This window comes from Anoplopoma fimbria, chromosome 18, assembly GCF_027596085.1.
Source record: "Anoplopoma fimbria isolate UVic2021 breed Golden Eagle Sablefish chromosome 18, Afim_UVic_2022, whole genome shotgun sequence".
NCBI lineage: Eukaryota > Metazoa > Chordata > Actinopteri > Perciformes > Anoplopomatidae > Anoplopoma > Anoplopoma fimbria.
This window is the reverse complement of record NC_072466.1, coordinates 18,686,170-18,710,185: the sequence shown is the minus strand read 5'-3', so window position 1 is coordinate 18,710,185 and position 24,016 is coordinate 18,686,170. Positions and strand designations below refer to the sequence as shown.

The 24,016-nt window shown below is 40.3% G+C and overlaps 1 protein-coding gene across 1 annotated transcript; it reads right to left on the bottom strand.

Annotated features, from left to right (window-relative positions):
* Positions 1-12,604: 12,604 nt before the first annotated feature.
* On the bottom strand, positions 12,605-15,460 carry gjd2b (gap junction protein delta 2b). The gene is made up of 2 exons (XM_054617977.1): positions 15,390-15,460; positions 12,605-13,448 (listed from the first exon to the last, which is right to left on the bottom strand). The coding sequence occupies exons 1-2, from the start codon at positions 15,458-15,460 to the stop codon at positions 12,605-12,607; spliced, it is 915 nt and encodes a 304-aa protein (XP_054473952.1).
* Positions 15,461-24,016: the final 8,556 nt, after the last annotated feature.

The following is a 24,016-nucleotide window of genomic DNA, read 5'->3' as shown; positions in this document are numbered from 1 at the left end:
GCTTAGCAGCACAGTACTCACTTTCACAAAAGTCAACATGGAAAAAACAACAGTTACAAAGAGCCAACCTACTACTGTCATTATTTAACTGGCTTCAAATGAGACTTAAGCGGGACCCATTATGGTCTTTTTCGGTGCATATTTTTATCTCAAGTAACTGTTACAACATTTTAGTTTACTAGCAGCGCACGTATTAGAAATGTCCCACCCCTTACCAACAGAATTCAGCTCTAAAAGGCTCACTGAGTGGCCCAAAACACTGTTGTAGCCGATATTAACGATAACATCTGTCCTGCCGTGTCAGTATGAACACGAGTAAGTTACCGAAAATCCGGAGGAACGAGCCGATAGACCCGAACTACAGTCATAACCATGACTGGAGCAGGACGTTTCACAGTGGATTATGTTATAGCTCTCTTGTATTTTATATGTAACATTATACCTGTGTAATTTCTTTACGTCACAGTAAAGTAAAGTTGAAAACGTCTGCTGCCAAGAAATAAGACAGGTATCTAACAGTAGCACACGCCTAGCATTAGGCTATAGGCCTATGATGTGGTGTAAAACACAAGTCCTTCTCTTTATCTAAGAAGCTAAGAATTACACTCACGTTGCCTGTGTAGGGAAATACCACCAAAGTTAGCTACTAGCACATGTTCTCTGTTAAAACCAAATGTGTTTCATTAGTGACTTTGGTAATGTTATGTAGAGTAAATCAGGTTCCAGTCCCTCCTACATGCATGGTTCACCATCCTGGCCTTGATCTAAACTATTTGAATCCATACATCCTGAGGAACATCCACAACATTTACAAAGCTGACTATGGACGGTTGAGGCGTCGAATAGAAGAGTAATTTGTTATTACATACAATGTAATCTGTGTAAACTACATATGAACATAAATGTTTCATCTAACTAATGAAGAAATTAGACTAATTTATTTTTCCTCCAAATGACTTTCTTTTCAAATATAGAATAAATAAATAAAAATGACACATGCAAATACTGTAAGACTGTACAGATAAGCTACAGGGGTAATGATGTTTGATCCTCTCCATACAGGCGATACCGGCATCTCCTCAACAAATGCTTAAAAACTCAAACAACTCAAACACCTACTTAAATACCAGCTTCATCAGTACATCCACATACTCTGTTAAATCATAACATTTAAACAGTAATTTTTTTTGTTTAAAATTCAGAATGCTTCCTTCCTTATACTTAAAAGGTCATTCACATTGAATGTTCATTGTATTATGTTTCTTAGGAAAAATAAAAAGTTTAAGTTGGCTCTGTTTTAACTGGCTTTGCTATGTATTCATTCTTCTTTGACTTGGGGAACACAACCTTGTAGACAGATGTTCCTGAACTTACAATAATAGAAAGGCAAAAATGTAATGACTGACTCAGTCATAACAGTCCTAATGCTTCACTAATCAGTCACATTGTTATAAGAGGTTACAGAATCCATTATAGAGTATTGCATTACCTGCATAGCATTCCATTAAAACTAAAAACAAATTCATGGATAGGGAACGCAGGATCAAGCTGTGGAAGGCCTCCAGGGATGACTGGTAGAGGTGTCTCAGCTTCTCCACATCTTTGACAATGTTGCAGTACTTTGTGTACTGCAACTGACCCTTGAGTAACATTACAAAAAAGTGTGTCAAATAGCAGCCGATAAAACTACACTAATCAATGGTCATTGCAACTGAGATATGATTTTTATTTATCATAGTTGAAAATAGCTAGAAAGTTAGCCGAACCAAAGTGGATGGCGGCTGTAACACTACAGCTTGTAATCACAAACCTACCTCCTCACTTGATTGAAATATTCAATCGTCTTATTCTACACAGTGTAAGGTGACAGTGGGTCTAAGGCTGAGTAGCAAAGTCATTGGAACACAAGGACGTTAGCTACCAACTTAGTTGAGGCCTACAGCTGAGCACTGTGTGCCAGGTCAAGCTCTGCACTTGAAGCACGGCTAGTAACATTAGCAACCTTGGTTGTTTTAAACATTACACATCTACAGATGTCCAGTTGACCTATTGTCGGCAGAATTATGAAAGGAGACCAGTGGATCAGAGCAGGAAGAAACACAGCGCCAACAGTCATCTAAATAGTAAAAAGAAATTGCCAAACCAAAGTGAACATTACAATACAGTTTTTAATCACAAACCCACCTCCTCATTTCAATTCTAGTCACAATCAAAATATTTCAAATTCAAATATCCAATCGTCTTGTTCTACACAGAGTTAGGTCACAGTGGGGCTATAGCTGACTAGCAGAGCCATTAGGACACAATAACGTTAGCTACCAACTTAGCCGAAGCCGACAGATGAGCATTGTGTGCAACATGTAGCTCTGCACTTGAACCCCAGCTAGTAACGTTAGCTACCTCGGTTGTTTTAAACATTACACATCTACAGATAATAAATCATACTTACAGATTGTCATCCTGAACCGCCATCATCTTTTAGCATGGTCTTTCAGTAGTAAGAGTTTAGATTTTCCAGCCGTGAACTGTGTCCGGTTTTGAAACTTGTCCTCCGTAAAAATGCACAAAAAAATTAAGTTTAGCCACTTGTTCTTCAGGTCAACTTCCTTTGGTAGTCAATTCTAAGAACATTTCCTTTCGCAGAGCAGAACATGGGCACTGTGGCTTATTGGTAGAGCAGGGTTGTCCTTTGATCAGAGGATCAGCAGATCAATCATCGGCTCCGTTGGTCCTTGTCGATGTGTCCTTGGGCAAGACACTTTATCCCAAATTGCTCCCGTAGGCTGTTGTATGAATGATGAGTTAATTCTGATGGGCAGGTGGCACACCTTGCATGGTAAGATAAGATAATCCTTTATTAGTCCCGCAGTGGGGAAATTTACAGGATTACAGCAGCAAAGAGGATAGTGCAAACAAGAGACTGAATTAAATAAAAAACACAAGATCAAAATAAGTATTATAAATAAGGAAATGAACAATAAAAACAGTAAGAACAGTAGAGATCCACAGTAAAAATATATATACAGACAGAAATTATTATAAATGTTGTATTGCAGTGTATTCATGTATTAGTGTATTAGTGTCGTGGTGTGCTGGGAGCAGAGCTGGTTGTGCAGCCTGACAGCAGCAGGAAGGAAGGACTTGCGGTACCTCTCCTTCATACACCGGGGGTGAAGCAGCCGGTGGCTGAAGGAGCTGTACAGAGCTGCCAGGGTGTCCCGCATGGGGTGGGAGGTGTTGTTCATCAGGGATGACAGCTTGGCCATCATCCTCCTGTCTCCCACCACCTCCACCGTATCCAGTGGATACCCCAGCACACTGCTGGCTTTCTTGACAAGTTTCTTTATTCTCTTCCTGTCGGCTGTCGAGATGCTGCTGCTCCAGCAGACCACTGCATAAAAAATGGATGATGCCACCACAGAGTCAAAGAAGGTCCCCAGGAGTGCTCCCTGCACTCCAAAGGACCTCAGTCTCCTCAGCAGATACAGTCTGCTCTGACCCTTTTTGTAAAGTGCGTTAGTGTGATCAGTCCAGTCTAGTTTGTTTAAGTGAACACCCAGGTACTTGTAAGATTTCACAATCTCAATGTCCAGTCCCTGGATGTTCACTGGTTCCGGAGGACAGTGTTTACCCCGGCGGAAGTCCACCACCAGCTCTTTGGTTTTACCAGAGTTGATCTGGAGGCGGTTCCGCTGGTTCAGTCCTGGTTCAGTTCTCTGTATTCCCTGTCGTCATCGGCTGATCAAATCTGTTAAAGAATAAGTTCAGATCATTCACCCACTTTTTGTCCCCCACAGGCTGTTGGTTCGGCCCCTTGTGGCCAGACATGGCCTTGAGGCTCTTCCAGACTCCGCTGATGTTGTTCTGCTGCAGCTGATCCTCCATCTTTGTCCTGTAGACATTTTTCCCTTCCCTGATCTTCCTCCTCAGCTCCCTCTGCACATTCCTCAGCTCCTCCTTGTTTCCTGATCTAAAAACCCTCTTCTTCTCCTTGAGGAGGGTCTTTATATCAGGATTGATCCAGGGTTTGCTGTTGGAAGCCCCTGTCATCAATGGGTGAATGATGACATGTAGTGTTAAAGCACCTTGAGTGGTCGGAAGACTAGAAAAGCGCTATACAAGTACAGTCCATTACGACTTAACATAGCAGCTTCTCAACATGACGGCCGCAAACCAAACTCTTTGGACTGAGCTCCAGCTCCCGTCTCTCTAGCTTGGTCTTCAGGCTTTACAACTCTACGGACCTTTTACATGTACAAAAATATATATAACACACTAAAAGACAGAACAAAAGAGGAAAAGCATAATAGGGCCTCTTTAATGACCAGTCTCTATGTATTACCTAAGGTTACTATATTACTCCAGCCTTTGGCTCTACAATCGAAGCTAGCCAAATTAGCAGTGCAGCATGCTAACGTTAACAGGCAAACAGTCTGCTAAATATACAGTAACTAAAGTAACATAAAAATTGCAGAACTTACAGCTCCAAATTTGAAGTTGGGTCACTCACAGCAGGTACAGATCCTTCCAGAGCTTCAGTTTTGAAGATGTTACCAACCCTCGTTGAGAAAGAGTTTTCCTGTTGTAAGGAAATTTCAGTAAAAAAATGATCTTAAAACACCTAAAAATAAAGCTAATCCACTAGTAGTTCACGTTGTCAGGTGATGGAAGTAAGTTACATGAAAACTTTTCTGTTGGTTCATGCAGCCAAAAAACAAAGAACAAGGAGCTGTCTTTGCTTGAGCTGTGTTAGGTTTGTGATAACCAGAAAATCAGAAATGACGGAGAGTGGTGGATTCTGCAAAGCTCAGTGGGTGGGGTCACCTAGCTGAAGGTGGCTCTGCAGAACCACTCGAAAACCCATATATGTCTTAGGACTTCGAATGATGTGCAAACTGGTCCCTATTTTGATCATCTCCTTTTGACCCACGTTTTCTGATAGACTGAGCAGGAGAAAAAGAGGGTGATCTTTTCTGACACTGTGGGGGTCTGTAGAAACACTCGGGACACGTTTACATTTAAAAGCAATGGAAAAGTGCATGTTGTATAAAAGGTTTTCCAGGCCACCTTCCAAAACAATGACATTTCTACAGAAATAGATATTTGAGATGAGACATATGTCAGGATGTGTAATGTATTGTAGTTTCGAAAGAATATTCATGCCCTATCAACAGCCATATTGTGTGTGTTACTGTGAATGTGGTGTTTGGAATCATTGAAATGTCATTGAAACACCATCGCAGCTCAGAGCAGATAGGCTTATTAGAGCAAGAATATACTCTAATAATAATAATAATAATAATAATTTGATACACTTCATGGCCAAATTTTGTATACTTCAGTGTATTGAGGCGACTGTGGCTCAGTGGAGAGCTGGGTCGTCCGCCGAGCCCCGGCTCCGGCAGTCCGAGCCCCGGCTCCGGCAGTCCATGTCGATGTGTCCTTGGGCAAGACACTTAACTCCAAATTGCTTCCAAAGGCTGTTGTGTATGAATGTGTATTAATGATAATTAGTGTTGTCTATCAAAAAAGGCCACTACGGCTGCAGATTGTTTTTGTTTTGACGTGTGCCAAATATCAGACAAGATATTCAGCTTACAATATAGTCCAATTTATTATTTACAAATACAGGGTTTCATAGAATATACAGAGCACAGCCAGTTTCTCTGTCATAAGTTTCACAGTCAACAGAAATCATACCGTTCATCCTCGTTCACTATTGCACGGTCAAAAACAATTTTCCAATTTCAGCAGCACCTGCCTCAGGTAACACTCTTGCCTAATTGAGAGCGGCACTACGCCCCCAGGTGGTGGGAGGTTTACAAAACAATGACAAAATGGCTCTTACACACCGGCCCCTAATTGTTTCTGGCAGGAGGCAAAACAATTCTTTATACATTTTACATAAGGAGCCATAACATTAGAAAAAATAAATGTACTGTTTGAAACAGTCAACTTCATAAGAATTCCCCTATAATCCATAAACTGTGTATCCTTGGCTCAGAAACATGGACGTTGTAATTCATTATTCTTTAAGATTCAATTGCTTCACAAAGAAGATAAGTTTTTGTCACTGGTCTTTCCATTATGCTGGCCTTGGTTTGAAGACGAACAGAACGCACTAGTCCTTTTCTATCAGGAAATGTCTCTAGTATCCTTCCAAGTATCCAGGATCCACAAGGCACCGTTGAATCCACAACAACAACGACATCTCCAGGTAAAAAAAAATGTTTTATCCTCATTCCATTTTTGTCTTTCTTGCAGCAATGGTATGTATTCTTGTGTCCATCTTTTCCAAAAAAGATCAGCAAAATCATCTTCAACTTGAGAATCCAACCTACTGCAAATTTCAACCTTTTCCAACTGGAAAAGTGAGTGATCAGTTTATGCCTGTGGCTTGAATTATCTGCAGTCACAATTGCATTTACTGTGAAGATCCTTTTAACTTCAGGGTCATCAGCAATGTTTAAATCCAATAAGTGCGCTGGCCACTCGTTTTCTGATTTCCACAGAAACTCTTTCAATCCATCTCTTTTGAACCAAATGTTCAAATTTCATGTCCATTTTTCCCCATCAAAGACTTCCAACTGATGCACTGACACCTTTACAGCATATCCTTTGTCAATGACATCAGTAAGGAAGTTTGAATATTCTTTGTGGAAACTTTCATCCTTCAGACGTCTCCTTTTCAATGCACTGACATGCTGTTTAGCAACAGAAAGGCAATTTAATGTTGTATTGGCCATCTTCAAGCTGTACTGAACCTTCCACTATTTCAATGAACTTCCTTTCTTCTATTGACATCTCTTTGTCATTGGAGAAATTCTCACTGAAATCATGACTGCACTGTCTTAACAGTTCTTCCAATCTGTCAACACCTATCTGATTAACAGTAACAGCAGGGTAGCCACTCTCACACTGCTTTGAACTGTTTCCATGAAGATGTCCATTAATCACCCAGCCCAGTAGAGTTCTTACTGCATATGGTCCCTCTCCTCGACTGTTGATCACTTCCCATGGTTCCATTAACTTTGAGGCGTTTGTGCCAATCAACAAATCAACATCAGCGTTAATACGGGAATATGTACATCTTTTAGGTAAGTCCACTTCGACAACTCTTCTTCGGTAATTATATTGTTTGTCGACACTGGCATTTCCTTCTGAGTTAACATACTAGGAAGCTCATAAATATGCTCGGCAGCAAATTCAGAGATTTCCAAGCCTTTGACAATGCAACTTGGAACAGTAGTACTACGACCCATTGTACGTAGATTCATCTTTGTTTTCTTCCCTTTGATGTTCAGCATTTCCATGGACTCTCAGAACAGAAAGTGTCAGTACTTCCTGGATCCAGAAATGCATAAGTTTGAATATTTTTGATTTCCCTTTGTACATTTAACATTGACAGGTAAGATCGAAAGAATGCCGTTACTGCCCCTGGCCCCTGTATGACCACAAGTAGAGACAGCCGTGCCACTCACCGACAGTTCCTTTGTCTGATCTTCGCCTTTGCTTATTTCTTTTTTCTCAATGTGAAGAATGCTGGGACGACTTTGGTTGCAAACTCTGCAAGATATGCGTTGATTGCAATCCTTGCTCATGTGTCCTATGTGCAGGCAACCAAAGCAAACTCTTTTCTCTTTCAGAAAGTCCAACTTTTCCCGATGCGTTATTTTTCTTAATTGTGAACAATGCTCCAATGCGTGTCTACGCGTACAATACAAACAGGAAACAATATTTGAAATTGCAGGTGTCATACTTAGTGTTTGAGTCTGAAGGCTTTTGTGGTTGCATTCACAGCTGGTTCAGTAGACATAAAGACAGCAGTTGCAAAGCTGATTCTTTTGAACTGCAACTTTTGCTGTAAATTTGCCTTTTTGACACCTTTATTTACACCACCTTGAGTGTCCTGGATGTCGCCAAAGATTGGATCAGACACAACTTTTACTTGGTACTCAATGAACTTGACAATATCTCTAAAGCCCGATCTGCGACCTTGGGTTTCAGAGATGTCACATGCTGTTACTCTCCATTTATCTCTGAGCTTGTATGGAAGTTTGGCATTATTGTTTTCATGTTCGATGGCACATTGAGTTCATCTAAATATTGCAAATCCTCCATAGCGTTGCAACATTCCCTTAAAAACAATGCATATGCCTGTTGCCCTGTAACATCTTCTGCCTTAACAGCAGGCCATCCAATGATTTTGTCCACATAGGCAGCTGTGACCTTTAATCCATTTCCAAAATGTCTTCCAAGAAGGTCTTTGGCCACAGCATAACCTCTTTCTGGAGCCATCTGTTGGGAGCTACGCACCAGATCTCTAGGCTGCCCCCTAGTGAATTGCTCTAGATAATATAAACAGTCTCCTCTGTTGTTTGTTTTAGCTTCAACACAATGTTTGAAAGCTCTAATGAATTATCTAAATTGTAGAGGATCTCCATTGAAAATAGGAATTTCTGTCCTTACAAGCAGTTCCATTACTTCATTTTGTCTTTGTTACAGACTGTAGCGATCTCCAGGTACTTGAGGATTACTTTGGGAATGTGTTGCTTGCTGACCACCAGAATTTAAATCTGATTGATGTGATTTTATTTGATCAGATGTTTTCCATTTGAAGCTTGTATGAATAGCTGCATTTTTATTTTTATATTTGTCCGCTTCCATAGTTTTTTCCACTGTTGACTGAGCGTTGGCAAACAATGAATATTTCTGCTGAGATTATTCCTTTTGTTGTGGGTTATATTGTTCAGCATGAGGATTGAGTGATGCTCCTTTTCTGAAATAGGATTCCATTCCATCCGAATGTGCATTTGAAACACTTCCATGACACGAGGCATTCAACACCGCAAGTTTTGCTGTTGATGCTGCTATTTCAGTGTCAATTTCAAGTTGCTCCTTTTTCCTCCTTAATTGCTCCTCTTGCTCCTCCAAAGCATGTTTTTTGTGTAGTGCTGCAGAACGGGCCATGAGTGCAGCCTTTTCTGCCTCTGCTTGAAGCCGTGCAGATGATGTTGTAGACTTGCTGCTTTTTGAGACATTACTTTTTCTACCAGAGAATTTGCTGTAAGCATTGGATTCAACATTTGAAATGCTGTCCTGAGGCTCCACATGAACCCCATCATTATGAACATTGACACTTTCAGCGTAAAGGCAACTTTCATTGCAAAGAAAACATTTGTTTACATCAGCAATAAAGTCATTGATATCAAGCATTTTTACTTAAAACCACATCTCATGCTTTTCCACCTCATCTTTAGGTATCAACGCCATCAAAGTTCTGTTTTACCTTTGCTTCAACACAAAGAACATTGGATTTTTCAAATGTACTTTTTACCTTTTTAACATAGCTTTTATCAAATCAACAATTATCTCTGAGATTGTTTGCTCTTTGAAATTTCACCTTTCTTTCTTTTTGCAGGTTGATCATTTTTTCCATAAGTGCCTTTTCAGTCAATTTAACAGTCCGCTTTTTTACAGAGCAGTCCATATCACCTGCGTCAACCGGAGTCTCTGTCTCAGTTAAGAGTTCAGCATTGGAAGTCTTTTTTTCATCCATAGTCATTTACACATATTCAAATATGCGCTCAGTTCATTTACACAGTCACCACCAATACATTAGATTTTATGCGCAAAGTCATGTGTGCACACATTCAAGACAATGGCCATTCCTGTGTTGGAGGTAGCGCTACACATACCTTGGCGTTGGCCGGCATTCAGGTGTTCTGACGTTCCGTTGGCCTCCGCGTGTGAACCGCAGCTCCAACAGCTCCGGTGCGCAGCAGGAGATGACAAGTAGCCGACAGCAGCTCTGGTCCCGGAACGTAGACAAAGGACAGCAGAAATCCAACGTTTTCCTCAATGAAGCAGGTTTTGACTTAATGTAGTGGCCTATCAAAAAAGGCCACTACGGCTGCTGATTGTTTTTGTTTAGACGCGTGCCAAATATCTGACGAGATGTTCAGCTTACAATATAGTCCAATTTATTATTTACAAAGCACAGCCAGTTTCTCTGTCATAAGTTTCTTTGCTAAATCACAGTCAACAGAAATCATACCGTTCATCCTCGTTCACTATTGCACGGTATTGCACGGTCAAAAACTATTTTCCTTCCAATTTCAGCAGCACCTGCCTTAGGTAACCATCACTGATTACATTGACCTCTTGCCTAATTGAGAGCGGCACTACGCCCCCAAGTGGTGGGAGGTTTACAAAACAAAACAATGACAAAATGGCTCTTATAAGTGTCCTGATGGGCAGGTGGCACCTTAGTAGACCCTGCCATCAGGGTGTGAATGGGTGAATTATGACATGTAGTGTTAAAGCGCTTTGAGGGGTCGGAAGACTAGAAAAGCGCTATACATGTACAGTCCCTTTACCATTTACTTTTAGTCTTGGGTTGTTGTCGTGGGTTGGGCTAGGTCCTTAAGTTCCAATTTAAAGAGCAGCAAACCAATTAGAGATATAAGCATTAGGGTGCTTTCATAAATAGTGCACTCTGGAACAAACTAGACCTTTTTGTACTCAAGTGTGTGTGAAAGTTACTTGTTTGCCATACCATTTAATAAAAGGTTTAGCAAAGCTAACTAGGTTACATTTTCACTAATGTTAAACACAGTTTTCTTTATTAGACATATTGTTACAGTTTTTTGTCTAATCATAATCATTGTCATCCTCATTGTAAAACAAGCTTTTGCACAAGAGGCACAATTTAGCATTATACATATTGGTAGAATTTTTTTTTTACCAGTTTGTTAACTGGAAACAGAACGCTCTGTTTCTTCCAACAACAGCATTCTCATTTTAATATAGAGCGTCAGATTTAATTAACAAATGCAAACCTAGTTTACCGTTCACAAGGAACTCTGCGCAGCAATTGAAAACTGTTGTATAATAGCTTGTGGGTCTAGAGGAATTTTGTCGAGTCTGGGACTTCCAATTATTGTCTCAGACTCAGGGATTAGGCTGGGAGACATCAAATTCTAAAAGAAAAAGTGAGTGTGGAATGACTTTGTTGAAGCAGTGAGAGTTAAATGCCTTGTACATGTCATATGGGAGTTACTGTATTTACCAGTTTACAACATGAAATAGCGTTCACATTAGCATATAAGTTGCAACTGTGACACTTTTAAAAACATTCCAAAATGTCCAACTTACTTTTCGAGAATACAAACATGCTCGAAAAGGCAAATATATTTAGATTCCTCATGTCAGCCAAAATACATATTTTTAAGGTAATTAAACCAGTTAAAAGCACACTGTCAATACACTGTATTTTAACCCTCAAACAATCTACTCTACAATCATACAATCCTCCTGATTTGTCTGAGGACGAGAAAATCCCTCCCATTGCTACCATCCTTTCCTGACTATGGCTCAGTGGTGGAGCGGGTCATCCTTCAATCAGAGGATCGGCGATTCGATCCCCAGCTCCGCTAGTTCATGTTGATGTGTCCTTGGGCAAGACGCCTAACACCAAATTGCTCCTGCAGGCTGTGCCAAAGGTGTCTGAATGGGTATGAATGATTACTAAGAGTCCTGGTGGGCAGGTGGCACCTTGAATGGTAGCCCCTGTCATCAGTGTCTGAACAGATGTGAATGGGTGAATGATGACATGGAGTGTTCAAGCGCTTTGAGTGGTCATAGGACTAGAAAAGCGCTATACAAATACAGTCCATTTACCATATGACGTGAACATGGCATTAAGAAATAAACTATCATGTTGCTCTATGGGAAAAGCAGGATCCAGCTGTTTAGGAACTTGATTCATATTATGGACTAAAAGTCAGGATACCTCTGCCTCTGCTGCACGGATTTGTCCTTCTTATTAAATCCATCGATTTAAGAGCCCCAACTTTATAAAAGTGCTCCAGAATTGCTTTCGAACTTTTTGTCAGCAATTTTTGTTTGTCTCTTTACTATTGCAACATGACTATGTCCATGTGGACATGGCCAACTCCATAAAAAAATGTTTTCCCAGTTCATTGTGAAGAATTTTACTAGCCTAACAGGGACCTGAATCCACCCAATAACTTTTTGGAATGACGACTGTGAGCCAGGCCTATCACTCAACATCATTGCTGACTAATGCTCTGGTGACTGGAGTGGAGTCTGTTATAGCAGCACAATAATGACCATAGTGTCGCAATTAATGTTCAACTTTCACATATGGCTTAAATGTTGGGGCTACACATACATCTGACCATGTAGTGTATCAGTTAGTTCTTATAAGAAACACAATAAATAAACATAAAACACAGATTTATTTTTCATCAGTGCCTTCTTCTCATTAATTAGATCTATGATCCATTTGAACCTCTCAATAAAAGGCAGACAAAATTCATACTCGCCAAATAAAACATGATGTCCAGTAGATAAATGGTCAACAAAAAAGGCCAGTCAAAATCAAAGGCTCTCTTCATCATCAGTAACATCAGATTTCTTGTTTCAGAAATGTTATAGAAACAATCTCAGTTTCAAAATGTTTTTCTCCTTTTTAACTAATTAATTAATTATTAGACTGAATGTTGAAGTTTTTGTCAATCTTGAAAACTAGTTTCTACACAGCTGTCCCGCAGCCTCCTCATATATGTGTAACAGGCAGTTACACATATGCAGAGTCACTTGACTGAGTGCGCCCAAGATGGGGCATACTCATCCTGGGCCAATCTTTGTTCCGGATCTCATAAATGGACTTCCTTCTAGCCTGCACTCCCCTCACAGCAGTTTTTATCTTTCTCCAGCCAAGGTGGTTGAGCTCTGCCAAGTTCAGCACCACGCAAATACCACTGACCGCGAACATGAAGACCAGAAACACCGTCTTCTCTGTCGGCCTGGAAACATAGCACTCTACATCTTTTATGCAAGGGTATCGATCACACTCATACACTGCAGGAACATTGAATCCATACAGGAAGTATTGACCCACCAGAAACCCTATTTCTAGTGCGTTTCTGAACACCACCTGGATGATGTAGAACCTGGAGATGCCTTCCTGCCTTCTCATTTTTGACTTTGTAGTTCGCAAGGCTGAGTTGTGAGTGTCCTTGACCTCCAGGCAGTCGGGGTCTACCTCCTTGTTGGTGTTTTCTGTGCTCTGCAGCATCCCGTTCACAATGGTGTTCTTGATCTTCCAGCTGTCGTCTCTCTTCATAAAGTCCATGTCTCTGTCCAGGGAGAGGATCATTGTGGAGTAGCGCCGTTCCTTCTGCTTGGCAGACTGGTGCACAGAGTAGGTGATGAAGCAGAGGATGGGGCAGCACACCATGATGGTCTGGAACACCCAGTACCTAATGTGGGAGATTGGGAACGCCTTGTCGTAGCAGGCCTGGTTGCAGCCCGGCTGTAAGGTGTTACACACGAACATGGACTGCTCGTCGTTGTACACAGTCTCTCCTACAATGGCCACGATCAAAATCCGGAAGATCACTACTACGGTCAGCAGGATCCTGAGGGAAAATTAGCAACAGAAATATATTCTCATTTAAAAGAGTTGCGATAGCTTAACAAATCGTTTTTGTGCACCAGCCTCAAAATCAGATACCCAAAATAAAATGGTTACTGTTTTTAACCCTTTTAAATACACACATAATCCGCCTTTCTCTGAAAGGTAACTCTTAAAAGTTTTGCACAAAATCTGAATTAGTCTTGGGGATACTAAGTTAGCATGAGACCCTTTCTTTTTTATATAGATCGCTCTTACTATAAAGATATCTGGCGCTGCTATGACAATACCTACAATGGCAAGCAATTTTTGTTCAGTATGTTTCTTCTCTCACGGAGGGGGACTATGTTTTGCACAAACACTTCAGCTGGGCCACCATTTTGTTGCCCTTGTTGCCGACTTGATTGGCACCTCAACCACAGCACCCATGCATGCTAGCCACCAATCTTGTTGGATAATGGTTAATGATTGGTTAACAGGGGTCAGCTTTCAGTCAGAAAAACATAATTTGTATTCCTAGTAGTTATGTTATTATCGTTGAGTGCAGGATATTAAAATCAAGCTTCACTTTACAGGTGCAATATGAAATGTCTGGCCACCTGCTCCAAACAAATAGAGCATTTCACCTCTACTACTGGCTCCATACAATCAACATTTACATTCATCAAAATAACACTGCTAGTTTATAAACTTCACTGTCGCATCAGCCTATAGTTATTTTAGCTGTGTGTTCACTTTGACACTAACGGTCTGTGTGTACACTAATTGCTTGTATATTTGATAATATCCAAACAATAAAATGTCCAGCACCTTAATCTCGTCCTCCCCGCAGCCAGGAGACCATCCTGCTGGGAGGAGAGTGTGCCAAGAGACGTACCCCCATTCAGTGGCTGCAGTAACTCAAATCCAGCCAGCGCAAATCACAACGCCCGGAGTCACAGTTGGCTGCCGCTAGGTCTAACCTGTGTAACGCCAGCAACAATGGTTAGCTGATCCAACAGGGAGTCTGGCCGCTCCGTGGTTCAGACCCCAAGTCTGCTCTGGCTGAATTTGAGCTGATTGCTTACTGAAGGTCCTTCTGTTTCTGCTTTACTTCTTCTTACTTTGGGGTTAGTCTGTGGGCAGACTGGATGCAACAATGACTCACTATCCCTTCTTGAAGTACAAGTGGTATTACAGGACAGGCCTGGGCTATCTGGTTAGCACGCACATTTTAGTAAATATCTCTGGAACACAATACAAGTGTAATTGTTTAACCTGGATGGCTTGTTTGTTTACCTTGCATTATCTTGCTAATATGTTCATGTTAACTAAGACATGTTTATCTTAGATTATGTTATGTCAAATTGACACAAAGAATCAGTAGATTATTTTCAGATCATTCACTAATGCTTTAATGAGCAGTTATAATCAACTTATAAGAAATACTTTTGGGCTGCCAGGTTTTGAAGATCCCTTTGTATATTGATTTAACCTTAAAAAAGTCTATACCTATACTTCTAAACCCTTTGTAATGGATGCCTTTTTAAAAATCACTACCAAGGCTTCCTCAGGCAGACCATCAAGTTGTAGGCGGATGTTATTTCAGGAAAAGCGGATCCAGGCAGATCTCCGCCGCTGGAACTGTTATGGAGATGTCTGTTGCTGAAATAACAGCGTTCTCCCAGCCTGTCTAACCCCACCGTTCTCCGGTTGCAGTCTAACTCATCTTATGTAAGTGCAAATCTCTGCTTGCCCTCAACACTATCCCCAAAGATGAAAACACACGCTTTCTTTCACATGTTTTGCAAGCTCTGAATAACCAAACTAATGCGGTTCTTCTTTTTGATTTTCCCTGCTGTACACCATTGACACTGTTCTGAATTTTGACCTTGACTTTAAAACATTTGACCTTTTCAAGAGGCAAAGACGACATGTTTCTTATTTATTTTCCTCCAACACTTACCTTCCGATCATGGTAGAGTGCTGCTGGACAGCCGCCTCCAAGAGACGCTCTAATATGGTCCACTCCCCCATGATTGCTTATTCAAAGAAGATAAGACTCAGACACGAATAATGCAGGAAAAAAAAGATCTTATTAATCCCCCCTATGTGTCCAAGAGCTCCGACAGTCTCCAGTGAATGCATGGATGTTTGTATTTGGGTGTGTGTGCTCTGTGGGCAGCCAGAGCTCCCCTGTATTCTCTGTTTCCCAGGGGCTGATTAGTAGAGAGCCCTCCTTAGCGGCTGTGTTGTATGCGGAAGAGAGGTTGTGTGTGACTGAGCGCAGTGTGGGGCACAGTGTGACACTCAACGCTAATCCAGCTTTAAGTAGGCTTCTTTGCGTAACACGGTTGGTTGGAGAGGCCAGATAAGTACGCCTGTCCAGGGTAGCATATGCATCTACCAACTGCTTCCCTCCAGATAAAATTAATTTTATGTGCTGCGCTGCAAAAAGTGACAAACTCAACAAATGACCTTAGCTCATATCGCCACGCACTTGTCAACCTCAGGTCAGATAAATAAAGTTGATTACAAATCAAGCTTATTCTGATAATTTAAACTGTACATGCATGATACTTGACTTCAATATATTGTGGTTATGACCATCATTCTGATTCTGTGGAGGTCTTCATTATATGAATAATTTATGTCATATACATTGAATGTGTTGTATCTCTGTTATGCTGTTCATTCTGTACACATGACATCTATTGCATTCTGTCCATCCTGGGAGAAGGATCCCTCCTCTGTCGATCTCCCATAGGTTTCTTATTAAAGGTTTTTTTTTAGGGGAGTTTTTCCTGTGCCGATGTAAGGTTTCCGGGACAGAGGATGTCGCATGTGTACAGATTGTAAGGCCCTCTGAGGCAAATTTGTAATTTTTGATTTTGGGCTATACAAAATAAACTGAATTGAATTGAATTAAATCCAAACTCAAATGTCATCTTTTGGGCTTGACTTTCAATTAGTTTCCTATTCTTTCATTATTTGTCTGTCCTGTCAGTCAGTCTAAATGTATTATTTTAGCCTATTAGTCCTGCGGAAGAGAATAATGCTATTAACTTTGAGCCACTGCTTCCCAGACACCCTTATTGTTTATCCCAAACATTGCTATGTGCCTATCTATCTAGCTCTATCGCTCTCTCTTTCCTTCTCTCTATCTCCCTCTCAATTCAATTTAATTGATGTTCACACTAAAGCCACAAGAGGGCACTGTGCTCCAGAAAAAGCAAACTTAAAAAGCTAAACAGGAAGTGAAGTCCTTCTTTGAATCAATCAACCTGTGGTCTTGTGAAGTGTTTTTTGTTTTTGTGGCAGGAAAATATGTTTAAGTTGTTATTTCTGTTCAAAATGATTTGAAAGATGTATTAATATGATTGTATAGAAGTCATGTAATTGCCGCTAAATAAGCCAATGGTGATTTACTTAGTCCGATGATTTCCACGTGCTGAGTGATCATTAGAAGACCCCTGGTGATACTGTTATATAAATTTGTGTGTCATCGGCATATTTATGGTACCTTATTTTGTTGTTTTCCATAATCTGAGCCAGTGTAAACATACAGATGATACGTACAGAAACATACAGCTCTGATAAAAAAGAAAGAAATTCTTCCGCTATCTGTGTTTAAGTGGATATTGTTGAATACCTTAACAAGAGCAATCTGGGTGCTGTGGTGTGGTCTAAAACCTGATTAGAAGACATCAAAAATAATTGTTCAGTGTAAAGAAGTTGTTCAGCTGTTGAAAAACAGCCTTTTACATTTTTTACTTAAAAATAGGAGATTTGATATGAGCCTATAATTGTTTATTAGTGATATGTCTTGATTGTTCTTCCTTAAGAGTGGCTTGATAATTGAAGGTTTTCAGGGCCGGTGGGAAGACACCTTAGAGAAGAGATGTGTGTTTGCAGTTTTCAAAAGATCTGAGGCCATGCAATTTGAGACATTTTTTAAAAAAAAGCTTGTTGGTAGACTATCAAGGCAGCAGGAGGAAGATTTCAGATGTTGTATAATGTCCTTCAGATTTTTATGGATGGTCTGATAGAATTGTGTGATGGTATTTGAAATGATTTTAGGTGGGCACAGGAAAAACACATATCCTTTACCTCACATGGAGGCGCTGACTGCTTGTCTAATTTTTTTAATTTTCATAAGCTACTGTCGACAGAACAAACAAGGCACCAGCATTATTATTGTTTTTGCCGATGACTCAAAAAGAAAAGAACCACCTAGCATTGCTTAGTTCCAAATTATAAATGCAAAGTCTCTTTTCTTAGATTTCATGATGAACCTGGAGATTTTTTTGTCACCACCTGCGTTCAGCTCTATTTTTTTGTTCTTACAAGCATGGCGTTTTTCCATGGAGAACCTTTTTACCAGAGACAGCCTTCACCTTAGCTGGTGTAATTTCAGAATGTAAATGATCTACAAGCTCATTGACTGCCCATGAGAGGGCAGGTGTGGAAGAGACAGACTTAATGAAGAATAAATGTTTACTGGTGTTTCCAGCAATATGTTAGTTTTTGATTATCTCGATTTGAATATTTGTGTCCACACAAATATTCAAATCGAGTACACAATCACAGGAATGATCAAAAAGAGCAACATCTGTCACCACAACCTTAGAAACATTCAGACCCAGAGTGTGCCCCTTATTGTGTGTGGGCTTGGTCACATTTGAGTCCGTACAGAGTTTTCAAGAACACAACACAGTTCTTTAGTGCCTCTGTCCTGGGAGTTGTCACATAGATGTTAAAATCACAAACTATTACTGTGCAGTCAACATCAATACAGATCATAGACAGCTGTTCAGAAAAGTCATCAAAAAAGGCTGCACAGTATTTAGGTGGCCTGTAGATATTGTTTGAGAGGAGGAATTGAGCTGAAGAGTCACTTATTCAAAAGAAGCTAAATTTCCACAAGATATCTGCTTGCATTGGAGGGATGATTAAACAAAATGGCAACTCCACCTCCTTTTTTGTGCACTCAAGCCTCACTCGGGTGTTAGTGTGGATCTCGCAAAGAACAGCTCCTTCATCTGGTTGGTGACCCTAATGATTTTTGATGTATGATGTTTTTCACAGTTGGATCCTTTCTTACAAGTCGGAGACCATATCCTTGGGAAAACAGAGTATGTGTTATGGTTTTTACTGCACATTATTTTTACATGTAGGAATTATTGTAGATATGAATGTGAGTATAAATGGTTGTCTATCTCTATGTGTGAGCCCTGTGACAGCCTGGCAAATATCCAGGATGAACCCTGCCTTCGCCCAATGTCGGCTGGGATCGGCTCTAATGTTTTACATTTACTGGTGTGTTCCTTTTACATGTAAAAGAAAATATTGTGTTGGATGTTTTTCCCAACGGGTATAGCTATGAAGATTGAGCGGACCCCATACTTCACTACTGTAGCGCAATGGGCAGGATGACAGTATCAAATATATCAGATATGGAAACTCCCTGATGCTGTATATATATATATATATATACATACTAAGGTAGGTATAGTTCATACTATGTTCATTGATATGGTTATTCATGGTAACTGGTATTAGTTCTCCTGACATCTGGGGAGTCTTTGAGAGGCTGAACTGTTGTGTCTTCTGATAGCAGGGGGTTGATCCTAGGGGGGTGATGGGGAGGAGGGGGCCTTGGATGGTCTCTAAAGCTTCTAGTAGAGGAGTGGGTGGAAGAACCGCGTCCCAGGGCAGTGTCTTTGACGTTCTTCGAAAATATCACCATCCCTTTTTGTGTAGATGAAGTCCAACATGGAGGTCCATGTGCCAATGGTTGGGTTGAGGGCCAGGTGGACATTGGGTATGCCACATACACCTCTGATTTTCATATAAATGTGGGGCTTGTTCTTCAGGATGCTGGGATGGGCAGAGCTCACTTTTGACAGCTGGCATTGTGGATGTACAATCTAACTGGTGCCATTCCAGTTGGGTTTGGTGCAGGATGTGGCAGTCTAGGACACTGGATTAGGAGTCTGTGTCTCTGTACTTGTCATGGTGTTGACTGATTCTCTTGATGTAAACCTTACCTTTCAACAGGGGGAATGGCTCTTCAAATGGCTTCAGGTTGGCTTAATTCCCTTGGAACGTTTAATGAAGTATATAAGCAGAGGGTCATCCTTGTCAAGGTGTTCATCTTTTTTAGATTTTCCATCTGCCTCATGGGTCAATGCCCTCACTGGATACATATGCATAATTGCTGCACTGAGTATCTTTTCAGATGAAGATGGAATCAGTGAAGGAATATGAGTATTTTCTTCTTCCTTCCTTCTTTTTGTTGGGCATTGTCAGCAAAGAGGACATCTAAGTTTTCACACTGTCTTCTACTTCTGTTTCTCCTTAGCTGTTGTACATTTACGTTAAGCAGTGTTTTCAATCTCCCTGCTCTCTGCCTGCTGCCCAGTTTCCATGGCAACCAGTTATTTCCGCCGAGCTATGGGATTATAATGTATAGTTTTTGTATCCTTTAAACCCATTTCATTTTCTTTTCTTTTCTTCTTGTAGTCATAAAATAGTTAAAGTAGTCAGTCAAAGTCAAATAGTAATCCAACTAATAGTAATCCTAGATGCTACCTTCTCCAGTGCAGCTCCTTCCCCGGGGTGCCAGCAACAGCGGACAGTAGCGCTATTTATTGATAACTAGCTTGGCAGTTGGTAGTTAACTAAGTTGTTTTTGACTAAAAAAAATGTAATCCAAAGATTTAGACTCTCTTTCTGTGGACCACTGTCTTTAGAGAGTGTTTCTGAAGAACATATGCAGATTATTTTACAAAATGTCACACTTTTTTAAGTCCAATTGTGAATTTTGTTTAGGAGCCCGTCTTTGATGCAGCAACTTCTCATGGATTCTCTTTCTCTGTCTCTCTGTTACTACTGCAGCTGTCACTACTAGTGCTAGTACCACAAGCACTGCTTCTGCTACTACTGCAGCTACTACAACTGTTACTACTGCTGCCTCCTACTGCTGCTAAACTACACTGCTGCCACTATGACTACTACTTTTACTGTGTATACTACTACTATGCCTAAAATGCCGTCATGTAAGGTTATTATGCAAATTCTAGTAACATATGATTTACGTTAGTGGTTAGGACATAGTTTAACATTTGGTTAGCAAAAGGGGGGTGTACAACTGAACAGTGCTATGTAAGCATAATCCACCTCATAACAAACTATTCACAAGAGCCTTTATATATGTCATTATTCTCTGATTATATGTATGAGATTAACAACAACATTACGGGAATTGTTATCCAGGCTTCAAGCTCAGGTCAATTTGGCCAGCAATTGTTCACTCACCAGGTAGTCCAACAAACTTAAGCAAGGAAAAAGTAATCACCCCAGAGTGATTACTTCATAGTTCCCTTTATGGTTGTCTGATGAGTCTCATTCTTGTTGTCTATAATGACTACATCCCCGTCGCCCTGACCTCTGTGGTTATGAAGTCTTTTGAGGGCCTTGTCCTGTCCCACCTCAAATCCCTCACCAACCAACTCCTGGACCCCCTGCAGTTCGCTTACAGAGCCAACAGGTCTGTAGACAATGCAGACATCACGGCCTTCAACTTCATCCTCCAGCATCTGGACTCCTCAGGAATCTACGCCAGGTTCCTGTTTGTGGTCTTCAGCTCTGCATTCAACACCATCATCCCTTCTCTGCTACAGGACAAACTCTCACAGCTGCACAAGCCCGACTCCACCTGCAAGTGGATCACAGACTTCCTGTCTGACAGTAAGCAGCATGTGAAGCTGGGGAAACATGACTCTGAGTCTTGGACCATCAGCACAAGGCTGCTTTCTTTCCCCTATGCTGTAAACCAACAGCTGCACCTCCGGTCACCAGTCCGTCAAGCTCTTGAAGTTTTCGGATGACACTACCCTCATTGAACTCATCACTGGTGGGTATGAGTCCACCTACAGGTGGGAGATCAAACATCTGGTGACCATGTGCGGATTAAACAACGTAGACCTTAGATGGTTGTGGATTTCTGGAAAAACAAGTGTCGCAAAAACATTCTCTGTATATAAGCATATGGACCCCTTAAACAGAATCTATTTTGTAATGTGAAAGCAGGGTAAACACAGGTGTTATTGATCCAATTAAAGGATTCATTATCAATACATCAAGCCGGAACCATCATAGCCACCTCAGATGCAGAAAAAGCCTTGGACGAAGGAAACTAAACATTTTCTTATAAGCACATAACAAAGATTTGGCTTTGAATAATTTATTAACTATTCATACTCAACTTCACTACACTACTCAAAACAATAAATAACAGCTTCCTCCGCTTGAACCTACCACTATCAGTGGTAATGGCAGTACTTGCTTAAATAAATTACCTATTCACAATGATCCCATCTCAAGCCACCCTCTCCTTTTGTAAAAGCTCTTGACTCAATTATCACTTAATTCTACTGGAAAAATAAGAAACTAAGAATTAAGTATTCCATACACAAAGCAATGGATTTTTAAATGGGATTCACGCCAGAAATGTCTTCAAATTGCGCACAAAATAACCTGATAGCTATGTCATTCCACCTGGCACTGCAGACCTGTTAAACCCTTTTGGAAAGGAATTTTCATCTTCCTGGGCTGATGGATCCCATTATCCCCCTTACTGTGCTTACTAAGAGATTGTTCCTACCAGCCCTAAATATCGGCAAGAAGACTTTAGTCATGAAGTGGAAATCACGGAATACCATGCATGTCGCACACATGAAAAACTTAACATAGACTCATCTCTGGTGGGGATGAGTCCGCCCACAGCAGGGAGATTGACCATCTGGTGACCTGGTGCAGACTAAACAACTTAGAGCTCAATGCTCTAAAGACAGTGAAGATGGTTGTGGATTCCGAAAGAATGCAGCATCACCTGCCCACATCAACCTGTGTGACTCCCTGGTGGCCACTGCGGAGTCCTTTCACTTCCTGGGTACATTTGTCAATCAGATCTCAAGCTGAATATCAGCTCTCACTTAAGGTTTCTTACCCTGCATTTGCATATTAGACAGCGACATATCAGAACTAGCTTGCTCAGGGTACGTTCTAATCTCAGATTCAAGGTAAGCGCACCGACATCTCCGCCTTTAGTGGAGGAATGTGAAAACAACTCTCTACTGACAAACTTTGCACAGATACAAGTCAGTATAATGAAGGTCAGACATTTTAGGGGACAGAAAAAACACATTTTGAGTGGATTTAACTGTTATCTATGATAACTTTCAGGAGTGTGGCCAACAGATCACTCATGACCTCTTATTAGTCACCGTTGCACCACTGCAAATGTCATTTTATCATCACCTATTTCACTGTGACTAGTACATCACAGTGAATCACTTTTTGTAAGGTTATTTTCAAATTCCAGCAGGGTTTTTTATTAATAAAATGGCCTTTTTTGAAAGTCAGTCTATATTTCACAACATAATTTTTACCACTTTCTTTTTTTTATATATATTTAATCAAGACAAAAGATAGAGTCAGTTATGTGATTGTCTGTCAGCCAATGAAAAATATCTTGATTGACAGGTGAATATTTTGTGATGAAAAGCGATGGGAAGAAGGATGAAATATAATTAAATCGTATATAATATTTTGCTTTTTGAGTAGTTAATAGTTATTTTACACATTTTTTCTGTGTTTACGAATTCATAATGTCTTTGACAATGAACAATTTGGATCTCTATAGAAGAGCAGCCCCCCCGTCAAAGTGCTAGTCAGCCCTGGCTTTGTCTATGAGACAGCCAATGACTGTTCTCCAACTTCCAGACTTAAACCACGTGCATGTAAACCTCTGAAATGGGATGGACTGTGTTTTTTTGGTGCCTTCACAGCAAGGCACGCCGCTTGGTGTGCGCGGGGAATACATTCATGACGGAATCCTGGGAAACATTTAATAATATAACAGGCTACAAAATCTGATGTTTAACTAACAAGAAAATCAGGCTGAGACCACTACAACAGTCAGAAGAAACGGACAAAACCAGGTAAGCTAACCTGTTGGTCAAACATTTTTGATCTACAGTAGAAGCATGAATCAGAAATTTACTGTAGGAAATGAAAAGATAAATACATCATTATCTGCTTTAGCCTCTTTACTTAGTGCTGTGATGAGTGTTTAACTATGGTCATATCACTTGGTTTTCATGAAAGAATATCCATTTCATAACAGCTGAAAGTATTATAGAAGAACTTTAATTCTTCATGAAGATTGAATTAGTTCTGAACAAACGTTTAATCTATTGTTTTTTTCAGATTGATTAAATCTGAAGTCATAAAGTAGTAAAATGAGTAAAGTTACTTTTTCAAATGGCTTGTTTTCACTGATTAAAGCACAAATGCATTCAGCCTACTGTGATACTGTGAGAACTGCAGCCAGAGATTAATTTGTGTTTGTGCTTATTATTCAAACAATAATTAATCAAAGTCCTTGTTTATTTATTTATCTTTAATTGAAAAAAATATTAATTGACAAATCCTTTCAGTACTAGACTTTATACGTTTTAAATGTTTTTCTATTCATCTAATTTTTCAGGAATGTTAGTCTTGATAAAGACAAAAATAAAGTCAAGA